The 21,159-nt window shown below is 34.4% G+C and overlaps 1 protein-coding gene across 1 annotated transcript in view; it reads right to left on the minus strand.

Moving 5' to 3' along the window:
- CNTN5 (contactin 5) overlaps positions 1-21,159 on the minus strand; it is a 473,778-nt gene that overhangs the window by 114,562 nt on the left and 338,057 nt on the right. Inside the window, exons 12-13 of the mRNA XM_063094835.1 lie at positions 15,105-15,232; positions 14,043-14,218 (exon numbers count right to left, since the gene is read on the minus strand). Of these exons, the coding sequence (XP_062950905.1) occupies positions 14,043-14,218; positions 15,105-15,232 (304 nt within the window). The remainder of the gene's footprint in view (positions 1-14,042; positions 14,219-15,104; positions 15,233-21,159) is intronic.

Genomic DNA, 21,159 nt, shown 5'->3' on the forward strand with positions numbered 1-21,159 from the left:
TTCTTCTGCCTAACTATTCCTAAAAGCAAATAAAAACATTCCTTTTAAAATGCTTGAATCTCTAACACTAGCTAAGGTTAAAAACCCAGAGACTCTGTAGTTGCCTGTTAGAATGATTACTGATGTGATGGGCACAGTGAGCAAAACGTGGCACAGAGTCCCTTACTTTGTGGAAAACCAAAAGTCTTTCAGTGTTCCTTACTGTTTAAATGATGCATCATGATAATTAGAGTGCAGTTCCCAGAAATACTTTTAAGAAATCCTGTTGGTATATTTAATAAGTTCTGTAAAATAATTTTTTTCAATATGCTGCATTTATTGGTGAGTCTATCATCAGTTAAAATGGATAAAATACAGTATTTTTTAAAAAAAATTTATTTTGTTGATGTACAATGTGGTTGATTATTGTGGCCCATTACCGAAACCTCCCTCCCTCCTCCCTCTCCTCCCTCCAACCCAACAATGTCCTTTCTGTTTGCTTGTCGTATCAACTTCAAGGAATTGTATTATAGTTTCAGTTAGGCTTCTTGTTATGTAATCCTTGAATTATTTAGTACAATGTTGTACCTTCACAGTAATGCATTTTAAATTATTTTAGCTAATTTTGCTTCAAAATAATAACTTTTTAGTTTTATTGAACATGTAAAGTTTATACTAGTTGGTAGAATAACCTTTAGTAATGAGCTTAATTGAATTCAATTGAACATTAATTATAAGAATGAGCCTTTCTGCTAATGATGTACCTAGTTAGTAATTCAAATTTCTCCTCCAGAGTTTATTTCTCTCATCAGTATGTTGTCTCAGTATCAGAATGCTTATCACATCCAATAGTTGTTTAAAGTCTTTCTATTAAGCTAGAGTAAGAGCTCTAGAAGGGAGAGACAATTCCTTATTCACTTATTCTCTGCCCTGGTTAGTGCTGTAAACACCACAGTACAAGTAATCATTAAGTGTTTATAAAGTGCATAAATGTATTAAAATTTTTTCTGATATTGGTATATTCCTATTTTTTGAGTAGCTTATCAGGTAAGTAAAGAAATGGGAAAGTGCCTATATATAAAAACGTAAAACTGTATTTGTTTATATAATAATAAATTTAACAAATATTTTATTATATATATCTATAATATGTATAGATATTATGTATATGTAGTATATATATACACTTTATTTAGCAAATATATCTTCTGGGCATGATGCCAGGTGCTGGCAATAGTAAGCAAGATAGATATGATCCCTGTCCTCAAAAAATTCATAGTTTAGTGAAAGAATAAATGTGGAAGGAGGTAGAAATTCTGATCTTAGTCCCTGTTTTCTTTAAATATATTGTATTCCTAGAACTCTCTGTAGAATAACAAGCAGCCTCCTGAAAAAAATCACACAATGCTCAGAGAATTATCTCAATGACCCTGAATATTGAATTTTAACATTGTAATAGTTAATGCCTATTTTATATACCCTACAGAAGCTTCAAGCAACATGTAAATTTATGTAAAACACATATACTTATGCTAAGCAACATACAATTTATCCCTGGATTTAATTTGAAAAATTCTGGCAGCTTTACTTTTGCTAGGTATACATAACTTGCTATAATTGAAACCAAGTCTAATCATGATCATTTACTTAACTCTCAGAGGTGATATGAGAAACTGTCTTTACTATAGAATTATGATGACAATGTATTTAATGAAGTTTGCTTTAACTGTAAGATCATCATTTGCTATTGGGATTTTGTAGACAAAACCTCAGGATCTCTCATATTTTCATCATGCTCAGCCTCCACCTGTACTGTCTTTTTCTCTTCTGCTTCCTCTTCCTGCTTTGCCTGCAAAACCGCTTATTACCTTTCGAGAATAGGCTCAGGTATTTGGTTTAGGAAGTCTGCTCTGCTTCCATGGGTTGGATGATATAGTAACTGACTGAGCTCACTGAACGTACTTCTTTATATGAGGGTACTTCAAAAAGTTCATGGAAAAACAGAATTGGATGATAAGTACCCTCATATGTCTGTTCGTCTGTAAGACTCTATGCTCCTCAAAGGCAATGCTCTATCTTTGTTGTATTCCTATAGAATGTGTTATTGAATCCTACAGAATCCTCAGTTCCTGGATGAGTGCCTAGTATGAAGGTGCTCAATTAATCTTTGAGGAACTGAGATAAATTCAGAATTCATATATTGCACACTGATAAATACCCTATCAAGCCATCAATTATTCATTAAAAATAATGATGCCATACCTTCCAAATGTTCTAACTTTACCTTTTTCTCTTCTCATATAATGAACATAAGATGAAGAAAGGAAGTGAATAATAGTTTGAAAATTATTCCTAAAATTTCTTTCTTTTCTGAGAGAGAAAACATCTTTGAGATGCTACATACTGAGTTATCAATTCTGGACTCCTAAAGTTCATTTTTATATGGAAATTGAATGAAAATAGTCCATGAAAGAAACTAGGAAATTTTAAAAAGTTAAAAGTTAAACACATCATAAGGCTTAAGCACCCTTTAGAATTAAATACAACACAGACGCAGAAAGAGAAATTGCAAAATAAAAGTAGAATTTCAAAGATGTCTTGAAAATAATGGGCTCTCGAAAACCCAACTCTTTGAAAATCACTTTGTGAAATGATATAGGAGTCAATCTAAAACACAATACTTACATATCACTAGTATTTCAAAATGTAAAACTGAACTGTGTTTGCTTATAAAAATCCTAAACCTTATGTGGTATTAGATAATAGGGACAGTCTTTTATTTATCAAGGCTTTCAGAACTAAAAAGAAAAATCTTCTTTTATATATTATTCCTACAAGGTAGAAATTCTATTATTAAGGAACTCATTATATTATGCATTTCATCACTCTGAAGGTAAAATTATATCCCCTGGATACATAGATATATGTAGAACATTCTCTTTATACTAACACAAAGCCTATAAAACATATCAGCATTTCTTCAACATGATAACTAAAATCCATTTTATTTTTCTCTTTTACTAAGAGCTCCTATGATTATTATTTCCAGAGAAACAATTACTTTAAGCACAATGTTAAAAACATTCAAACTTTCATTTAAAACAAAATAAATAAAAATGTTGATCAGTGACATCCTTTATAACAGAAGTTGGAAACTTTCATCTGTTAAATATAACATTTAAAAATTATTTAACTATTACAGTCAATGTTTGTTTCTAGGTAACCTACTCCAAATGGCTAATTTTTAGTTCATACAGTACTATATCCACTGATTTCTGTAGTAACTATGAATATTTATTCAGTCTTTAATATGCACCAGGTACTATGTTAAGTTCAGAAAATAAACATGTTCTTAATTTCCAGAAATGTAGAGGATGGAAGGGAAAGAATCGAGCAAGCATTTACAGCAGCCTTTGATACTTGCTGTGGTGAAGGGATGCATAAGGTGTAACAGAAGCACCAGGGAAGGAATTCAAGCTAAACCTTGAGGGAAATGTAAGAGTTTGCACAGCGTACACGTCAGGGAAGAGTATTCTTGACAGTGAATCTACATGTGAGAGCATGATATTTTCAGAGAATTAATATTCTTTGATGTAAAGTAAAGTGTAAGGGAAAAATGGTGGAAGGTGAAGTTTGATATGTAGACTGGAGTTAGATCCAGGATGGGGAGTTTGAGAATGTGTGTGTGTGCGTGTGTGTGTGTGTGTGTGTGTGTGTGTGTGTGTACATTTATGTAATTATTTGAGATGGGGCGGTGTAGTATGATAAAATTGTTAGAAACATTGTAATGATTGTGATTGCAGTGTAAAAGGCGGTGAAATGACAGAATTGAAAATAAGTGCTAGAGCAGGACTTTGACCCCAAGAATAGAGAAAAGGAATCAACAGATTCAAGACAGGATTAATAGAATATGAAAACTTACTGGATATGGGGATGAAGAAAAGGGAAGAGACGGAGGCCCTTTCAGCTATCTGACTTGAAAACTGGATTTTGATGGCCACAAACTCACATGAAACCAACTATGCTAAAAATATATACTCAGTAAGAATAGATATGATTTTAAATGTCTCAAATGTAGACACTGAATATTTTCTTCAGCAGAACGGTGAGGGCTTTGTATTCTGCATTCTTTTCCTCAACTTCAGCTGTAAGAGCAATGTAACGCATGCATCTCATATCCATTTTGAGAGAATCTTCAAAAGACTAAAAAAGGAAGTTGATAAAAATGAGTTCAGACACTATAAAATGAAACAATTACAGTAGCCAGAAGAGGGAGCTTTAATTAATGGGAAAACACACCCACAGAACATCTGAACAGGCAAGTGGTGTAGGATATTTTAAGATGTTTTTCAACTACTCTCAGTAACTTTTATCGGAGAATTTAAAACAATTTGATGATTTTATCTTAACAAACATATCATTTTCAATGTCTTACTAGTGATTAAGTGAGTAAGGTAAAAATAGGCTAAGTTGTCCAGCTAAAGAGTTGAGACTGCAGAGCAGAAACACAATCTTTTTATGTCCTCAGTTTTCAAAAAGCAACAATGGAAAAGTGCAGCTGGTTTTAGTTCTATCTGTGCTTTGCAACAGCAAACCACATTTGGAATTCTATTGATGGCAATGAAGTTTTAAGCTCAAAGAAGCCTTAGTTATAATGGTGGCTGTTATAAAGGGGTTTCTGTTGCTCAGGTCCTCAGGAGTGAGGCCCCCCTCTTCTTTCCTGGGGCTCAGTGTCTTCATTTATACATAATATGCCTGACTTATGATGCTGTGGGAATCAAATGAAATAATGCATATGAGTGATGAAGGGTTGAAAGGTCTCTTCAAAATGTAAAATTTTATTTATGTATTTTAGTTTAGGTCTTAATTAGATAATGAAACTTGATTAAACTTTCAGGAGTTTTACTTGTAGGGCTGCCTTTAAAATATCTATAATAGAAACATGTTTTCAGCAGAGGGACAGGAGATTGCTCATAATAGTAAAGTGCACAAATATTAGAAAATATGAATTCATATAATGTAGATGCAAACACAAAGAGATACTACAAACTTTATAGAAATGAGTGATTTTAGATGAATAGATGAAAATTTTACCAGCAATGAAAGTAATTGACTCGCAAATTGTAAAATGGATGAAGGATATTTATCTACATTATTCACAAAATGATATAATTTACTGAGATGTTAAATTTACTGAGAAAATAGTAAATTAAAAATGTTATCTTGCTGACTAGTTCTAGATATGACCTAGGTTTGATAAAAGATAGTGTTGTCTTGGGGTTCAGTCCTAGTTTAAACAATATCTCTTGTACACAACAATTGTTTTCATTTGGGAAAGTTGTTTCTCTTTTTGAATTTCTTTTTCTTCTATTGCCAAAAATAAACAAACAAACAAAAAAACAATTCCTATGCCATAGGGTATTTGAGGGAAGTAAATAAACATTTGAAAAGTTTAGCACATTGCCAAGTATCTAGTGGGCATTCAATAGATGAGAGCTATTATTATTTTGCTATTATTACTTACACCTGTTTCCAGTGTTTTCTCAGTGATGGCATTGCCACTATGGATATCTTAGGTTAGGGTTTCAGAAAAACAGACTGAGATGGAGACTCCATTGGGGAGTGCCACTGGGATCAACACTTTTGAAGAAATGAAAAAAGTAGAAGTGGGCAGAGGGGATGTTAAGGGTCTTACATAATCTCATAGGGAACTCTGGGGCTGAAATGACCCTTCAGCATATTACTTGCTTTGAGGCAATCCTTATGCACTGGGCACAGGCTTGGGGGTGGAGCATAATCTGGGCCAGACAATTGTCTTTGGCTGAAGGCAATTCCCAGAGGGGGACTCAACTGAGTGCTGTCAGCTGCCAATACTCTTAGTAGCGTGGGGAAGCAGGGCCTCAGTCCTGAAGGGGGAATCTGGGCAACACACCACAGCATTGACTACACTGCTATGGCATCTTCAGTTAAAACTGACATGTTGGCTATTCTCCATAATTCAGCTCATTTGAATAGGCTCACAAGTTAGTATAAATAGTGAAAGGGAAAGGAGTACAAGAAAACAAGAGGGAGATGGAGGTATTTTAGAAAATTAAGATACGAATATCAGTCTCAAAAATAAATAAAAGCAAGTGCCAATTATGTGCAAAACTGAAGTACTGAGAAAAGATGAGGATTAGGCTCTGGAGATAATTTAGGCAGTCGTTTCAGTAACTTGACTTGAGCATTTGATACAAGTGGAAAGTAATAATTTTATAACTTAGAGTGGATTTATTTAGTCATCCATTCATTCACTCATTATAAACTGTTACTGTATATACTTTATAAAAAATTTTACTGCCTTATAAAAATGAGTGTCAGATTGGGAAGAGGAAGTAGTTATAGAGTCAAGATCCATTGATTGCTCTTCAATGTACAATTACAGAATAATTAATAGAAATTTACATTGGAAGTTTGTTATGCATATTAGAAAGGCTAAAATAGTAAGTAATCTTTATTAGAAATGACTTATAGTTAGGTGAAAATTTGGTTTAATAAACCTCTCTGAAATAAATCACATGGACTTCATGGTCAAGGTTAGCAACAATCACTGGGGCCTACCAATGGTCATATTTCCAAAGACACAGGCACTTCATTCCAGATACATTCATATTTTGGTCGAACTAAAAACAGCCCAAGAAAAATATAGGATTATAGAAATCCAGTGTGAGTTCATATATGCATAGAATGGAAAAATAACTTTGGAGAAAAACCAATACAACTTCCAAAAGAGAAAACATATGGAGTCTTAGATGTAGTAAGCATTTCTTAATTTCTGGAATTTAGTGAGCTAGAAGCATATTTAATATGTGGAGTTACAATCTAGGAGAGTAAATTCTACTAAGGACTAAGGAATGTTTTCTATTTATCATTCCCCACTTTTCCTAATCCAATAACTGGAAACATCCCAGCTGGCTCTGAGAAGTATGGTACTTTTATCCCTTCAGAGATTACAGAACTCAGGCTATTAATCTCATTTTTCCCAGCATGGCCCACAACTAAAATTGCTTTTCTCTATCAAAAAGCTTTATTTTCTCTCTTCCTCTCAAACAACAACAACAAGACCTGCAGTTCTCTACTAAAAAAAGATAATTGCAAAGATAATGGTAACTATTCATAACACACATAATTCTATAAAAATGTATCAAAAAGATAAAACAGCTGTTAAAAATGGAGCTCTTCATTAAGAAATTATTCTGTGTCCTTACCACAATACCATACTCAGAAGATTTATTTTGGTGAATTATATTTTAATGAACAAAGTGAGGCCTATGAATTGGGTGGCTAAGCCTTTTTTTTTTTTTTTAATATGAGATAACTTTGACGCATTACTTTATTTTACTAAATTTGACAAACTACAGGAAGTGAAGAGACGCATCTCATGTTTGCTTTGTGGGACTATCTGCCAATTAGATTAAAAACGGAGGTGGACAATCAATGTAGTGTTACCATCCAGCTGTGATCCTGAACGTATTGTGTTCCACAGATTACACACACACAGAAATTAAGGAAAGGTCTCCCAATAATAGTGTTAGACGTCATCTAAGGCTGTCATCTTTCATCCAATTCCAAACTGTGCTAAAGTAAAACTCCAATTTAATTATATTAAGCCCTCTGAAATCATGTAGTAGTTGGCTAAAATGAGAAAATGCTTTATATCAGGTTTTTATCTTTCCATTTAACAAGGATTGAGTGAGTCACTATTTTGTGAACATCATTAGTGCAGAGTGATCAAGAATAAAATGACTCATTAGCCCATGTGTTTATGGTCCCCACAGTTTAGCTTATTTCATTAGTACATAAAATTTTATAGAATCACAGATTAAATGGAATATGTTGGTCATATTCATATAATTACATGAAACATACACATACTGAAAAAAGATGGACATTATTATTTGTTGTGGAAATGATTTTCACTTTGAGAAGATAGTGGGTGGAGGTACATTTCTTAACACAGACAAGTCAGGGAGATTCCATACGGTACACTTTCTTGGGATGGTCTGAAAATTCTAAGGCCTTTGGAGGTAAACTATCTTCACATCATACCACAAACTTTGGTTGGTGGTTGCTGTATGTTTCTGTCCTACTAAAATGACAAGATAACTTCTTTTGTTAAGCTAGTGAAAGATTGGGAGGGAACTGTTTTAAGGTAAGCATGTGGCAGTCAAGAGATTGTAGCAGAGGACAGAAAGTTGGTGGATTACCAGGTATCCAGGATTCAGAGCAAGATAAAGATCCAGGATGTGGGAGCTGGACTAGTAAGAAAGATAAGTCTTTTGCCAGACAGTGAGAAGGTAGGGCTCAGAGTCCAGGAGGCCGTATTACTTGAAAGTATGAATATTACTAGTAAACAGAAAGAGCCAAAGAGAATGTGTATCTTAGGCCTACTGATCCCCTGCCCTTTCCTATACTTCCTGATCAGTGATGAAATGGCTTGAGGACTTGTGCATGCCAGTGTGATGAGGAAGAGGATACAGCAGATGCTCATGAGGACCTCATAGCTGTGTGCCTAAGTAAACTGTGGCAGTATGTCCAATGATTTCATTGATTTTTACACCTCAGTATTTATCATTCAGGAAAGTGAATGGTGCCAGTCAAGCACTGACTGTGTTCTGTTCTGAGATTTTTACTTCTAAGGAAATAGACAGTAGTTCCTAAGAAGATAAACTAGGGACAGAAGTATCTGTAATAGCAAAATTGACATAGGTTAGAGTTTTTCAGTTAATGTAAAATTCTCAAGGCATTAAGGGATTTACATTCTGTCCCCTTTTTATCTACCTAATACTCCAGAAAAAACATGAATATGAATCTGGCATTTTAAAAAATGATTTCTATTCTTGAAATGCAGGTTATCATAATTGCTCTTATTTTCCAGCTTTGTGATATTTAGATCTGATAGGCAGTGGAATGGATTCCTTTAGAGAAGAGAGTTTCTCATTGCTGAAGGAGCACAGACACTAATGCTACCAAAGGAGAATCCATGTATCAGCCTAGGACAAACAATAATCTCCAACACCTGTCACAACCCTGAGATACAATATCTTTTCTCACCTGAGATTGCCTTTCTCTTTGTTTTGTCCATTCTAGTTCTACCCTCTGACTCTAGGTTGGGTAGCAAGTTCTTCCCAAATAATATTACTTCATGTGGTTGTTGAGGAACCATGAGCTATTTGTATCTATTTTCTAGCTCAGTGCTTGGCACACAGTAGGTGCTTAATTAATTAATTCCTTATTTTGCTTTTATACACAATGACAAAAGGTCATAATAGTCTCTTTCTTTTCTGGTCTCCAACAATATTTGGCTGGGATTAAAAAATTTAGTAATTATTTTTTATGGTCATTGAATTACTTAATGTCCTGCATTATCTTTAGATTGCTTACTGAAGACTGTCATCAAATCTTTCTTTTACTTTTATTTTCCACAGTTTATAGACACAGGCTGAACACGTAATAGGTGGTTAATAAATATGAAGAAGGTAAGCTTTATAGAGGAGAGTCAACATAACGTATGAGGGTATTCCAAAGAGTTCATGCAAAGACTTATATTACCTTTCAATTCTATTTTTCCCTAAATTTTTTGAAGTACCATCCTAGTTTAAAAATCAAGTGGTATTTAAATTTGTTACCTTCATTTAATATTCATGTCACCTGGAAAGCTCTTTTTCTTTAATTTCCTCATTAAAAAATGGGGTAAAAATTCCCACCCTGCAATTAGTTGCAATTTAGCAAGTTCACAATGGAAAGTTCACAATGGAATTCTTTAGCAGACTATCCTGATGAAAAATGTATAAGATTTTTTTTTCTGCAAACAAAAGGCAAATTGCAGGCTGCCATGGCATTCAGTATAACAGTTCTTTGTGTATTATAAGGATTAAAACTTGTTTATATCCTAAATGAATAATCAGAGGATTTAAATTCTCTGGAAAATAATGGATCACACAGTCCTCCATTAAGACGGTGGCTCTTGGACCACATGGCAATGCTCAGGTACTGTTCAGACATCCTGAGAGAAACAGTAAGAGTTTCTTGTGGACCTCTGACTGACATAAACAGTTGTGTCAAAACACAATTATAAATGCTTTTATTTGATAACAGGATGGTTATTTAAGGCCAAACCCTATAATCGTCTCCTCATTGTAATCTAATCTCTGCTTCACCAGTTTAGATTGAATGTGAAATCCACAAACTATGCAATCCCTGCTCCACACAGCTGTCAGAATGATCTTCCTAAAAAACAAATCTGAATCATTGGGCTCCCTGCTGCACTTAAAATACAATCCAAATTCTACAGCTTGGAAATCAGAGCCTTTTACAATGAGGCCTCTGCTGCTTTCCTTTAAATTTATTCAACAAATACTGACTTCCTGTGTACTATACACCCCCACTGTGTGTCCAGACCACTGATTCTTCACTGTTCCCGAAACATGCTCTAAACTCTTCTGCCTTTCTGTCCTTGCCTGACCTGCTTGCTCCATCTGGAATACAGTTGCTTCTAGGTGCTGGGTCAAAAACCTACCCGGATCCATTTCAAATACCAACTCCTTCTGCCAGCTATATGCACATAGTCCTCTAACCATAGCTCCTTTTATAGCAGATCACTAGCCCGTCCTGCTTCTCTCCTCTTAAATTTTGTTCTTTTAGGGGTGAAAAGCAATGTCTTTAACTGTGGATTCCCCACAACAGTCAGCTTGCAGAATTGAATTGAGTTAAAATCTTAAGAATAACCTCACACATTTGCCACATTCAGTTTATACATATCATTTACCATAAAAGTGATTTGGGTGAATTCGATCAAATGTTTATGGACTGACTGCTTGACCCCTATTAACATTGGCTTCAGTAATGAATTCATCCCAAATTAGTGAAATTGCAGGGTTTGTAAATGTGACCTAAGGAAAAAGGGCAAGAGAAATAGAGGAATTTTCATTTCAGATGTTTTATTTTAAATTTCGAAGCAATATTATTTTTTTAACCTGATGTGATTACATATCTATTTATTTATTCTCTTAAGGTACAGTCCAATAGCAATAGTCTGTTTAAAGCATAACAATGTACATTGTATGTAGATGTTATATAAAGGCTATATATGAAAATTTGACTTGAGTGTTATCTATAAACTGATGGATGCATATAAAAGACATCAATACAGTGCAACTAGTTGAAAAGTAAGGAATATCATTAAGTCATATTTTGACATCTATAAGATGCTGAATACCAATACCATTAGTATTTCTTTTTTTTCCCCCAGAAGTTTGGTTGATTTATTTTACCCTATACAGTGGTAATGTACTAAAGTAACTCCCCTCTTTTCTCTTGTGATTCACCTTCATTCAATCAAACACTGGCAGGGTTCAGTCCCAGTGCAGTTAGCCTAGAAAGTGTTCCAATCAAAGGCATGCTTTATTACTACTTAAGTCCCTGAATCCCACTTGGCTTTCTTGCTCTGTGGGGCTATGCTAGACCCCCAATGTGATACCTCAAGGTCCCTTTGATGGCTTTCCTCTGAATCTCAGAGCAGGCCTCAGGCCACCCCACTTGGCTCTCTTCTGAGTCTTGTCCTGCCCCTCTGACTCCCAGAATCTTGCTTTGGCTCCCAAACAGAAGGTTTCCACAGTCCCCAGAGGGCCTTCCAGATCTACATTCTTTATAACATTTTTATTCCTCTTAGTAAAACATATTATTTCCCAGACATATTTCACATGAAGAAGGTCAGGAGAGGAATAGAATGCTGTTCTTTCTTCCTGCCTTTCCCTTGTTATACAGTGGCATTCTCTCCAGAGGATGTCCTTGAAGCCAATCAGTGTTTGAGGTAATAAGAAAGGTGATAAACAAACTTTAAAAAAAAACTTTACAATTTTGAAGCTTCCAAATATTTTACGTACATATGTATTTCTATAAATTATTCCAAAGATACTAAAAGTATATTTTAGCTTTATACCTTAAAGCTAAATATTTTTCTTACTTCTCAGTATGATAATTGGCTTTCTTCTTCTATCTTATAGTTTATTATCACTGCCTACAATCCAGAGCCTAATTTCCACATGGCTTGTAACTGTATGGGTTTGCATTAAGTAAGGGGCCAATTTAGCTCTTTCACGGCAAGAAGAGCATATATGCAGAGGGATACAGCAGATGTTATTAACTACCAATCTTATGAAAAACATTGAAGGTATTCAGTGATACAAATGAATGACATCAACCTAAAGTGGTAATGTTTAAGGGACAAAAACAAGAAATGATATAATTTCACCAAGTCCATTAATTTCTCTATTGATATTTTAAAATAAAGAGTGGGCCTACTTATAGGAAAAAAGGCCATTATTCGTTTTAGAAATATTTTGACTTTATATATCTGATCACTAAAAATGAATGTTTACAGATAATCCTAAGATATATTTTTGCTAGTATATTTTTTGTTGTCAAAATGTCATATTTTTGTATCATATTTTCCTGGTTCTGTTTTATATCATTCATATTATAAAATTCCTACAAAGGAATCATCAACTGAAGGTAAGGGCAGAAGGAAAACTACAAATTAGAGGCAAATAAGTTTACTTTAACATAATCTAAATATTTTGCATATGACTTAGCCGCTAATAATTAAAATTAACTTATTTAATGAGATTGTAAACAATGCCATCTGTAATTGTTTCTTACTTATATAGTCTTTCCCATTAATTGCACAGTAAACCAGGATGAAAGGAATAATTTGGAAGAAAGGTATAATTTTGGTACATTGATAAATGCAACAAAGAGAGCTCATCCTTATTCTTAGAAATTTATCAACCTCTAAAGTGAGAAGGGATCTTAGAAATTATCTGGTCCAACTTTTTTGCTTTATTTCTCTAGTTCAATGCCAAGGCAAATCAAGTGGCTGGCTTTATGTTACACAGCTGATTAGGGGTTGAGCTGGACTTGATCCAGAGAATTCTTGGCTTTGGGTCAAGGACTTTTTCCAGTGTATCACATAACCTTTAAAATAAAATTTAATCCAAAGTGAGATTAAATGTCTGGGCTCACTATAGCTATGGTTTTCCAGTGCTTCCCAGTGTGGTTAGAAAAGAATAAACTGATAGCAATAAGTATGTAACAGAATTTTAAACTGGATTTGTAGGCAAAAAATGTATTTGCATTCATCTCACTATAGCTATGGTTTTCTAGTGCTTCCCAAAATGGTTAGAAAAGAATAAACTGGTAGCAATAAGTATGTAACAGAATTTTAAATTGGATTTGCAGGCAAAAATTTTATTTGAATTCATCTCTGTTGCCAATATAAAAGGAAGATTCCAGCCCCAAATCTCTCCTTTTTTGCCACCCTAGTTCTACGTTCTTTCTTCGTCTCCCTCTGTCATCATGTTACTCTTCTACACTTTAAACACGTAGTAGGGGAAGGGGACCTCTTTTCAGTTCTCTGTAGGGTTAAGACATTCTGTGACGGTTCTGTATACTTTGGTCCAAAAGATTTCCCACTCTATTTGATTACCACATGATATATAATGTGAAAGATAATATTAAAAAGAAAAGATTTGGTGGACAAGAAACAAGTATGTCTGTAAAAGTTTTCTTAAGGCATTTATGACTGTAGGTTGCATGTTTATTCTCTACAGCTTGTGAGAAATTAAGAATTGCCAAATATTACTATTTCTTGAGGAGGAGGACAGGCAGACTTATTTCATTTATTTATTGTATTATAGTTACTGTTTACAATGCTTTAAATAGTACAATAGCCACTTTATGTAGCAACATTAACTATTATTAAGAAGTGTGTAAATACTGACAATATCAATCAAATAAATAAAAGCAGCAACAAAACTATGCTCATATAATAAAGTATTCCCAATTTCTTACTGGTGATTTAAAAATAATTATTATTTTCAGTTTGATATAAAATAATGAAAGAAAATAATTGTTTTAATCACATTGATTATTTTCTATTTTTTCATAGATAAGAAAGATTTTTCCATTTGAGTCAAAATTTCTAAAATTATTATTATTCAAAAAATAAAAGTGTATTCACTTACGGCCCTGATGCTTTCAAAATGTCCACCTTCTTTCTCGAAATCAATAGGCTGTCCTTTTAGAGTCCAGTAGAAAGTCACATCCAAACTAGCATCGTGAATTGCTTTGCAATTAAGGACGACGCTTTCTCCCACTGTTAACTCCGTTCTTTTAGGAGTAAGTTCTATCCTTGTGGGTTCTATAGAAATAAAAGTACACTAATTAACATACTTATACTCAACACATAGCATTTCCCTGCATTAAACAAGGAATCTATAGACTACAGTTGCTCCAGATGCATATACCAGATTTTTCACATCTTTAAATAAACTGTTATTAAGTGAAATATTAGCTTTTTGGGTGCTAGGGCATTTTACTATGATTTTGTAGAGGACTAGTAATGTAAGAGTCCCTGTTCCTATTGAGAAGTTAACTTAGACAAAAAGATGAGAGACTACATAACTAGAAGCAGCATTTTGCATTGTGGGAGGAGGAACATCAGGAAAAAAGCTGTAGTCTCTGTGACCACCTTCAAGGTCATCAAGTAAATAAACAGTAGTATTTGTTATACTAAACAATAAAGGTATATAAAAATTGCATTGGTGCAAACATCAATGAGCAGCTCTGATACCAGTTTATCTGGTGTACATCCCTCCACTACGTGCTCATATCTGCCTTTGGCTACTCCTTTCTGCTCCAAATCCCCAGTTGAATTGGTAACAGGTATATACTACTTATTGATGCCAAAATTATTCTTCGCAGAGAAAAAAATGTTTTTATACTGATGGCATGCTTTTAAATTTTGAGACACTGACTAAAACTTCAGAAATCTTTCTCCTCTCACAAATTTTGTCCAAAGCACAGTATTCAAATTTCTACCAATAAGGGGTTCCTTCCCTTATGGTCTCCTAAATGATGGAAAGTGATAATTTGGTTCTGTTAGTTCTATGTTTGTAATATATTTTATAAACAGGAGCATGCACACACATAATTTCAAACACACAAACACACGCACATTATACTTATTCTCTTTCTAATAAAGCCATGAAACTATACTTGTAGAACATTTAGCCACATTTTCTTACCTTTTATAGACACCGAAGCAATAATTTCAGCAGAACCAAAAATGTTTTCCCCTTGGCAAACGTACTTCCCCTCATCTGATTTAGAAGCATTTAGGACTCGTAGACTCCCGTCTGGAAGAATAGCTATTCTGAAAATTATTAAAAAAAGTTTTTTTTCTTGTTTTACTGCAAATCAGTAAAATGGTAAGAAACTCTGATGAAGTCTGAAACCACTTCTAAGGTAATAATAAATAAGATAAAGGATCACTGCAAAAAATATGTAGTGATAGTAGAAATGTTTTACCCTTCAAGAAATTATGCAATAAACCCACTTAATATCTTATTATATTCAAAAGGTTAGGAAGTTACAGGTTATTTTTCTTTTGACAGTTTTTGAGAGTTAATTTTAAAACTTGTGGAAAAAGGTGACCCTGAATTTGGTTATTAAAGCTTGTTACTATAATATCACCCAGTGATATTTTAATATTAAGCTTGGGTATTTTACCTCAAACCAAAAGTGACCTCAAAAACCAAATATGAAAAGAAACAGCATAAAAACACCGAAGAGGACACGTACAAAACATAAAATTAATTGTATACAGCCAAGAGATGATTTATGGCGGTTTCTCTATATTGCCACTGGTGCACAAGGGTATGAAAACACGACCTGATACCTGGGCTGCTTGCACTGCACTTTTTAAACATAAAAACGTGATATCTGAGTTTGTATTTAGGATCCTTCAAAACCTTTGCTAAAAGTGGACCTTTGGTTTTATGTGAAGGTGAAAAATTAAGACATTATTAAAAATTTTTAGAAGTTCACTGGAAATGAGGTTGACATTTGGAATTACCGTATTCTCCTGTGTATTCATCATTCCAGGAATACACTAATTTCAAATTTAATTAGTACTTTTGTCCTTTTCTCCCTTCTGTGCCCTGAAATATAGCCTATTATCTCACCAGTGCATCAACCTACACAAGCAACCTGAAACATAATAAAAGCGGCTGCTATGGTTCTATTTGATATGCCACTAGCTTTGAGTAAGAACAAGTGACCCCACTGAAATTAAAATTCTAATGAATTCTATTTCTGAGGAGGACATTTTATTCTATGGCAATATTATAATATTAAACTTTTTAAGATTAAAGAATAATGGCTAAATGTTTAGTTAACATACTTTATGTTGTTTAAAAATGTGTATTCAATTGTCAATCACCCAGAGCTGATGGTTATTTGGAGCACTGAGCTTCATAACAATTGATATTAGACTCTAGGCTGCTGAAATACTGCTAATGAATTTATACTTACATATTGCCATTAATAAAGATACCAGTTTAAAAACATCGTATAGTTTTCAATATGGATCAAACTTGATTTACGAGGTGTAGAAAGAAAGACAATTTAGAAATAATCCAAACTAGGAATAGAGAATTTGATTTTGTAATTTATGTTTAGGAGAGATACTAGCTTGAGACATTTGGAAAACACAGTGCTCTTAAAAGTTATATAATCCATTCAAGATGGTCAATGAAAAATTCTGTTCATTATTTAGACACTGCTCATTTTCTGTAAAAATGGAATGTGATGTATTTATTTCATCTCAATTCCAAAGATACACATGCTATAAAGATAGATACATTTGAAAGCAAAAACTGTACTATTTGTAAACAAATAGGCATACACTTGTAAGAATTACAGACTGTTGAAATTTATCTAAACTACTATAATGTGTGCAATTTGTTAATATCTTGAATACATATGGATTTTACCAATTGGAATAAATTCTAACCTAGCATGTGAGAAGTTTAGCTTAAGAGTTCAACTCCTTTAAAGAAATAAATGTGTCTTAGGCAATGGCAGTATTTCAGCTCTTGATTTAGGACGAACACTTTCTCTCTGACAGGAGACGACATAAAGATAGTTTATGAACACCCCTGTACTTTAGGCTAGTGATCCACTTGGGGGATGAAGAAGTTTCAATACCACGATGTTTTTTATCTGTCAAGTGGCAATGTCACTTAACCCAAATCCTATCTACTGATTCAAAGCGCAAATTGTTATCAGATGAGGTCATTTTTTTTAATTTAGAAAAGAAAGAAATATCATTAGATGACAAATGTGATTTACATTATAATGTCTGGATGTTGCACACATAATTACTTAGATAATTGAATAATGAAGTAATATTTCCTTGAGATTTCCAGCCTCTTCATCTGTCTTCTCCCTTTTGCTATTACCATGTGACTCAAACATTCTGGAATTTTCAGATTTGGGGATTAATTCTGCTGAGACATCCTTGGACTCAGAGTAGGGTGGTTAAGGGAGTGGTGCGATGAAGGTTTTCAGGGGTAGAGGGAGATTTTATAAATGTAAACCAGCATTCTAGCATTTAGGATCAAGTCATGCTTACCATCTTCTGGTCTCCAGACTACCCCATGAGTTTTTGCTTAGACTTGGAGATGTATATCAGTTCTCACCTTGCACCTAATTACTGGGTCTCTGCCTCGTTAATCTGTTCAGTGCTCCAGCCCATGTAGGACATCATTGTGCTTACCCCTCTCTTGCAGGATTTCTTGAAACCTATTGATTTCCACATTTCAGGGCCATTTTTCTGGACCTTCCATTTCTGTTTGGCTTGCCTGTCAGACTATACACAATTTAGATTAGGTATTTCCAAGTAGACTGCTTGCCTGGGGATACCATGTATTTACCTGCTGTCATATTATTTAGTGATCATGCTGTGACTTCCAGATTAGATTTCTTCTTCTCACAATTTAAATTTATTCTCACAATGCTGGAGGTTAAAAAGTCCAAAATCAGGTGCCAGGATGGCTGGGTTCTGGTCAGAGCTCTCTTTCTGAGTTGCAGACTGCTGCCTTCTCATTCTGTGCTCATATGGCCTTTCCTCAGTGCATGTGCACGGAGAGAGAGAGAGATCTCTTCCTCATCTCATAAGGTCACCAATCCCATTGGATTGGGACTCTACCCTTATGACTTCCTTTCACCCTAATCACCTCTTAAAACTCCCAGCTCAAATAGTCAGGTTAGCTGTTAGGGCTTCAGCATATGAATTTCGGGCAGACACAATTCAGGCCATCCACCTCCTCCCCTGCTTCCACACATCCCCAGGTTAAGTTAGGGATCATTTTCCTTCTTTGTTCATTGTGTACTTGTAGAAAGCCAGGAAATAAATACTCAGACCTCATTCCTCTTCATCACTCTGATCTCCTGCCGGTACCTCCCACTGCCCCGTTAATGGAGACAATGGAACCCACTGATGCAGTCCTTAGGGTCAGCCTCCTGGGACATAGTGCAGAGTAATGAAGGGTGGAGAATGGACATGGAGAGGTGAATGGAAGATGCCTGATCAAGATGTGCCAAAATAGTTGCAAAACTAGAAATGAATTCTTAGACTTATGCAAGTTTAGAGTGCAATTTGTAACTTAGCTAGCCAAACCTCATTTTACAGATTAAGGAACTAAAACCTCCTTAAGTTAAAATGACTTGTTGGAGACCTTGTTGAAGACCATAGTTTAGAAATATAATTTATGGAAGATTCTCATGTGTCACACACCAGTAAGCACTTGTAATAATTTTCTATTGCTGCTTAACACATTACTACAAACTTAGCAGGTTAGAACAATACCTGTTAACTAACTCACATCCATTTATTCCTTAGGTTAGAAGAGCATATGTTGGGGGTGCTTAGCTGGACTCTTAGGGTCTCAAAAGGCTAAAATCAAGGTGCTGACTAGGCTAGACTCTTATCTGGAAGCTCTGGGGAACAATTTACTTCCAAGCTCATTCTGGTTGTGAGTGGAATTCATGTCTTGTGTGTGTCCCTATTTCTCTGTCAGCTGGGGGCTGCTCTCAGCCTCTAGAAGCCACTCCCATTCCTTGGTATGCAGCCCCCCTCCCCCAGATTAGATTTCCTTCCTGGTATCATACCATAGTGGGTATCATATCATATCATAATCATTAATCATTACTTAACACTAAATGTTTTAAAGTCAGAGAGGATTGTATTCAAATCACGGCCATTGACTAGTACGTGTATGATTTTAAGTGAAGTTACTTAATCTCTCTCCTTAAATGTAAAACCCTCATGATAATATCTAACTAGTTCTTTTAAAGTATTAGCTAGATAATATATGTACATTGTTGTACATTAGTAGTGTTGTGTGATAGACTGATCTAAAATTTACTCAAAAATATAAATGTAGAGAGTACCTGGAAATTATGTAATGCATAAACTTCAACTATTTCGGGTGTTTGGGGGTAAATACTTAGGAGTGTAATGACTAGAGCCTCTAGTTTATGTTTATGCCAACCGTTTTAAGAAGTTGCCATGCTCTTTCCAAATATTTGTACCACTTGTCACTCTTAATAGCCACATGTGAGAGTTCTGACAGTACTTGGTATGGTGTGTCTTTCTTGTTTTAGTTATTGTAATAAGTAGGTAGTAAATCTCATTGTAGTTTTAAGTTGCATTACCCCAGTGACCAATGGTGTTGAGCCTCTCCTCATTTGCTTACTTCTCATCTGTATATCTTCTTTGGTAAAGTGATTGTTCAAATATTCACCCATTTTTATGGGATTATTTAGTTTATTCTGAGTTTTGAGAATTCTTTTATAGTCTAGAAATAACTCCTTTTTTAGGTATGAAATGAGATGTGCAAATATTTTCCACCAGTCTGTGACATGTCTCAGTATTTTTCTACCAGCAGAAGTTCCTTATGTTGACAAAGTCCAATTTATCAATTTTATTGTACACATTGTGCTTTTTTTTTGGCAGCTGGCCTGTAACAGGGATCGAACCCTGACCTTGGTGTTATCAACACCACACTCTAAGCAATTCAGCTGAACAGCCAACCTACATTGTGCTTTTGTTGTTATATTAAGAAATCTTTACCTAACCTAAGATCCCAAAGATTTTCTGTTTTCTTCTAGAAATTTTATAATTATAAGTTTATGTCTATGATACATTTTCAGTTACTTTTTGCTTATGGTACGAAGTGTGAGTCTTACTATTTATATCTTTATTTTTCATATGTCATGCAATAGCTCCATACTTTCATTTTGAAAAGATTATCTGCTACAGATTGAATGTCTGTTTTCCTCCCAAATTCATATAATGAAACCCTAATCCCCAATTTGACGGTATTTGGATGGTATAGGAATTTTGGGTGGTAATTAGGTCATGAAGGTGAAGCCCTCATGATAGAATTAGTGCCCTTGCATAGACATGAAAGAGTTTGCTTTCTCTCTCTCTTCTCTGTGCCATGTGAGGACACAGCAAAATCATGACCATTTACAAACCAAGAAAAGGGACTTTACCAGAACCTGACCATGCAGGCACCCTAATCTTGGACTTCCCAGCCTCAAAAAGTGTGAGAAATAAATGTTTGAGCAACCCACGGACGGTATGGTAATTTGTTATAACAGCTCAAACTAAGACATTATCCTTTTTCCAGGGCCTTTGAATCATTGTTGAAAATTGATTGACTATATATGTGTAGGTTGATTTCTTGACTCTCTGGTCTGTTTCATTGTTCTATTTAACTATCTTTATACCAAATCCATACCATCTTGATTACTGTAGCTTATGATCTGTCTTGAAGTCAGGAAGGTTAAGTCTTACTACTTTGTTATTCTTTTTCAAAGTTGTTTTGGCCATTCTGTGTCCTTTGCATTCCCATATGAATTTTAGAATTATCTTGTTAATCTCTTAAAAGCATGCTGGAATTTTTATTAGGATTTCAGTGAATCTATTAGATTAATTTGTGGGAAAATCAACATCTTAACAATACTGATTCTTATCACTCATAAACAGAATACATCTCCATTTATTTAGCTCTTTAATTTCTCTAAGGAATATTTTTTACTTATCAACCTATAGGTCTTAGATATCTTTGTCAGATTTATCCCTATATTTTTGGTGCTTTTACAAAGTATTGTTTTATTTATTTATTTATTTAAAATGCCATCATTTAAAGATAATTATAGAGTCACACGCAATTTTAACAAATAATTCAGAGATCGCCTGTATGTTTTTCCCAATATCTCCCAATGATA

The sequence above is a fragment of the Cynocephalus volans genome, chromosome 4 (genome assembly GCF_027409185.1).
Source record: "Cynocephalus volans isolate mCynVol1 chromosome 4, mCynVol1.pri, whole genome shotgun sequence".
Lineage (NCBI taxonomy): Eukaryota > Metazoa > Chordata > Mammalia > Dermoptera > Cynocephalidae > Cynocephalus > Cynocephalus volans.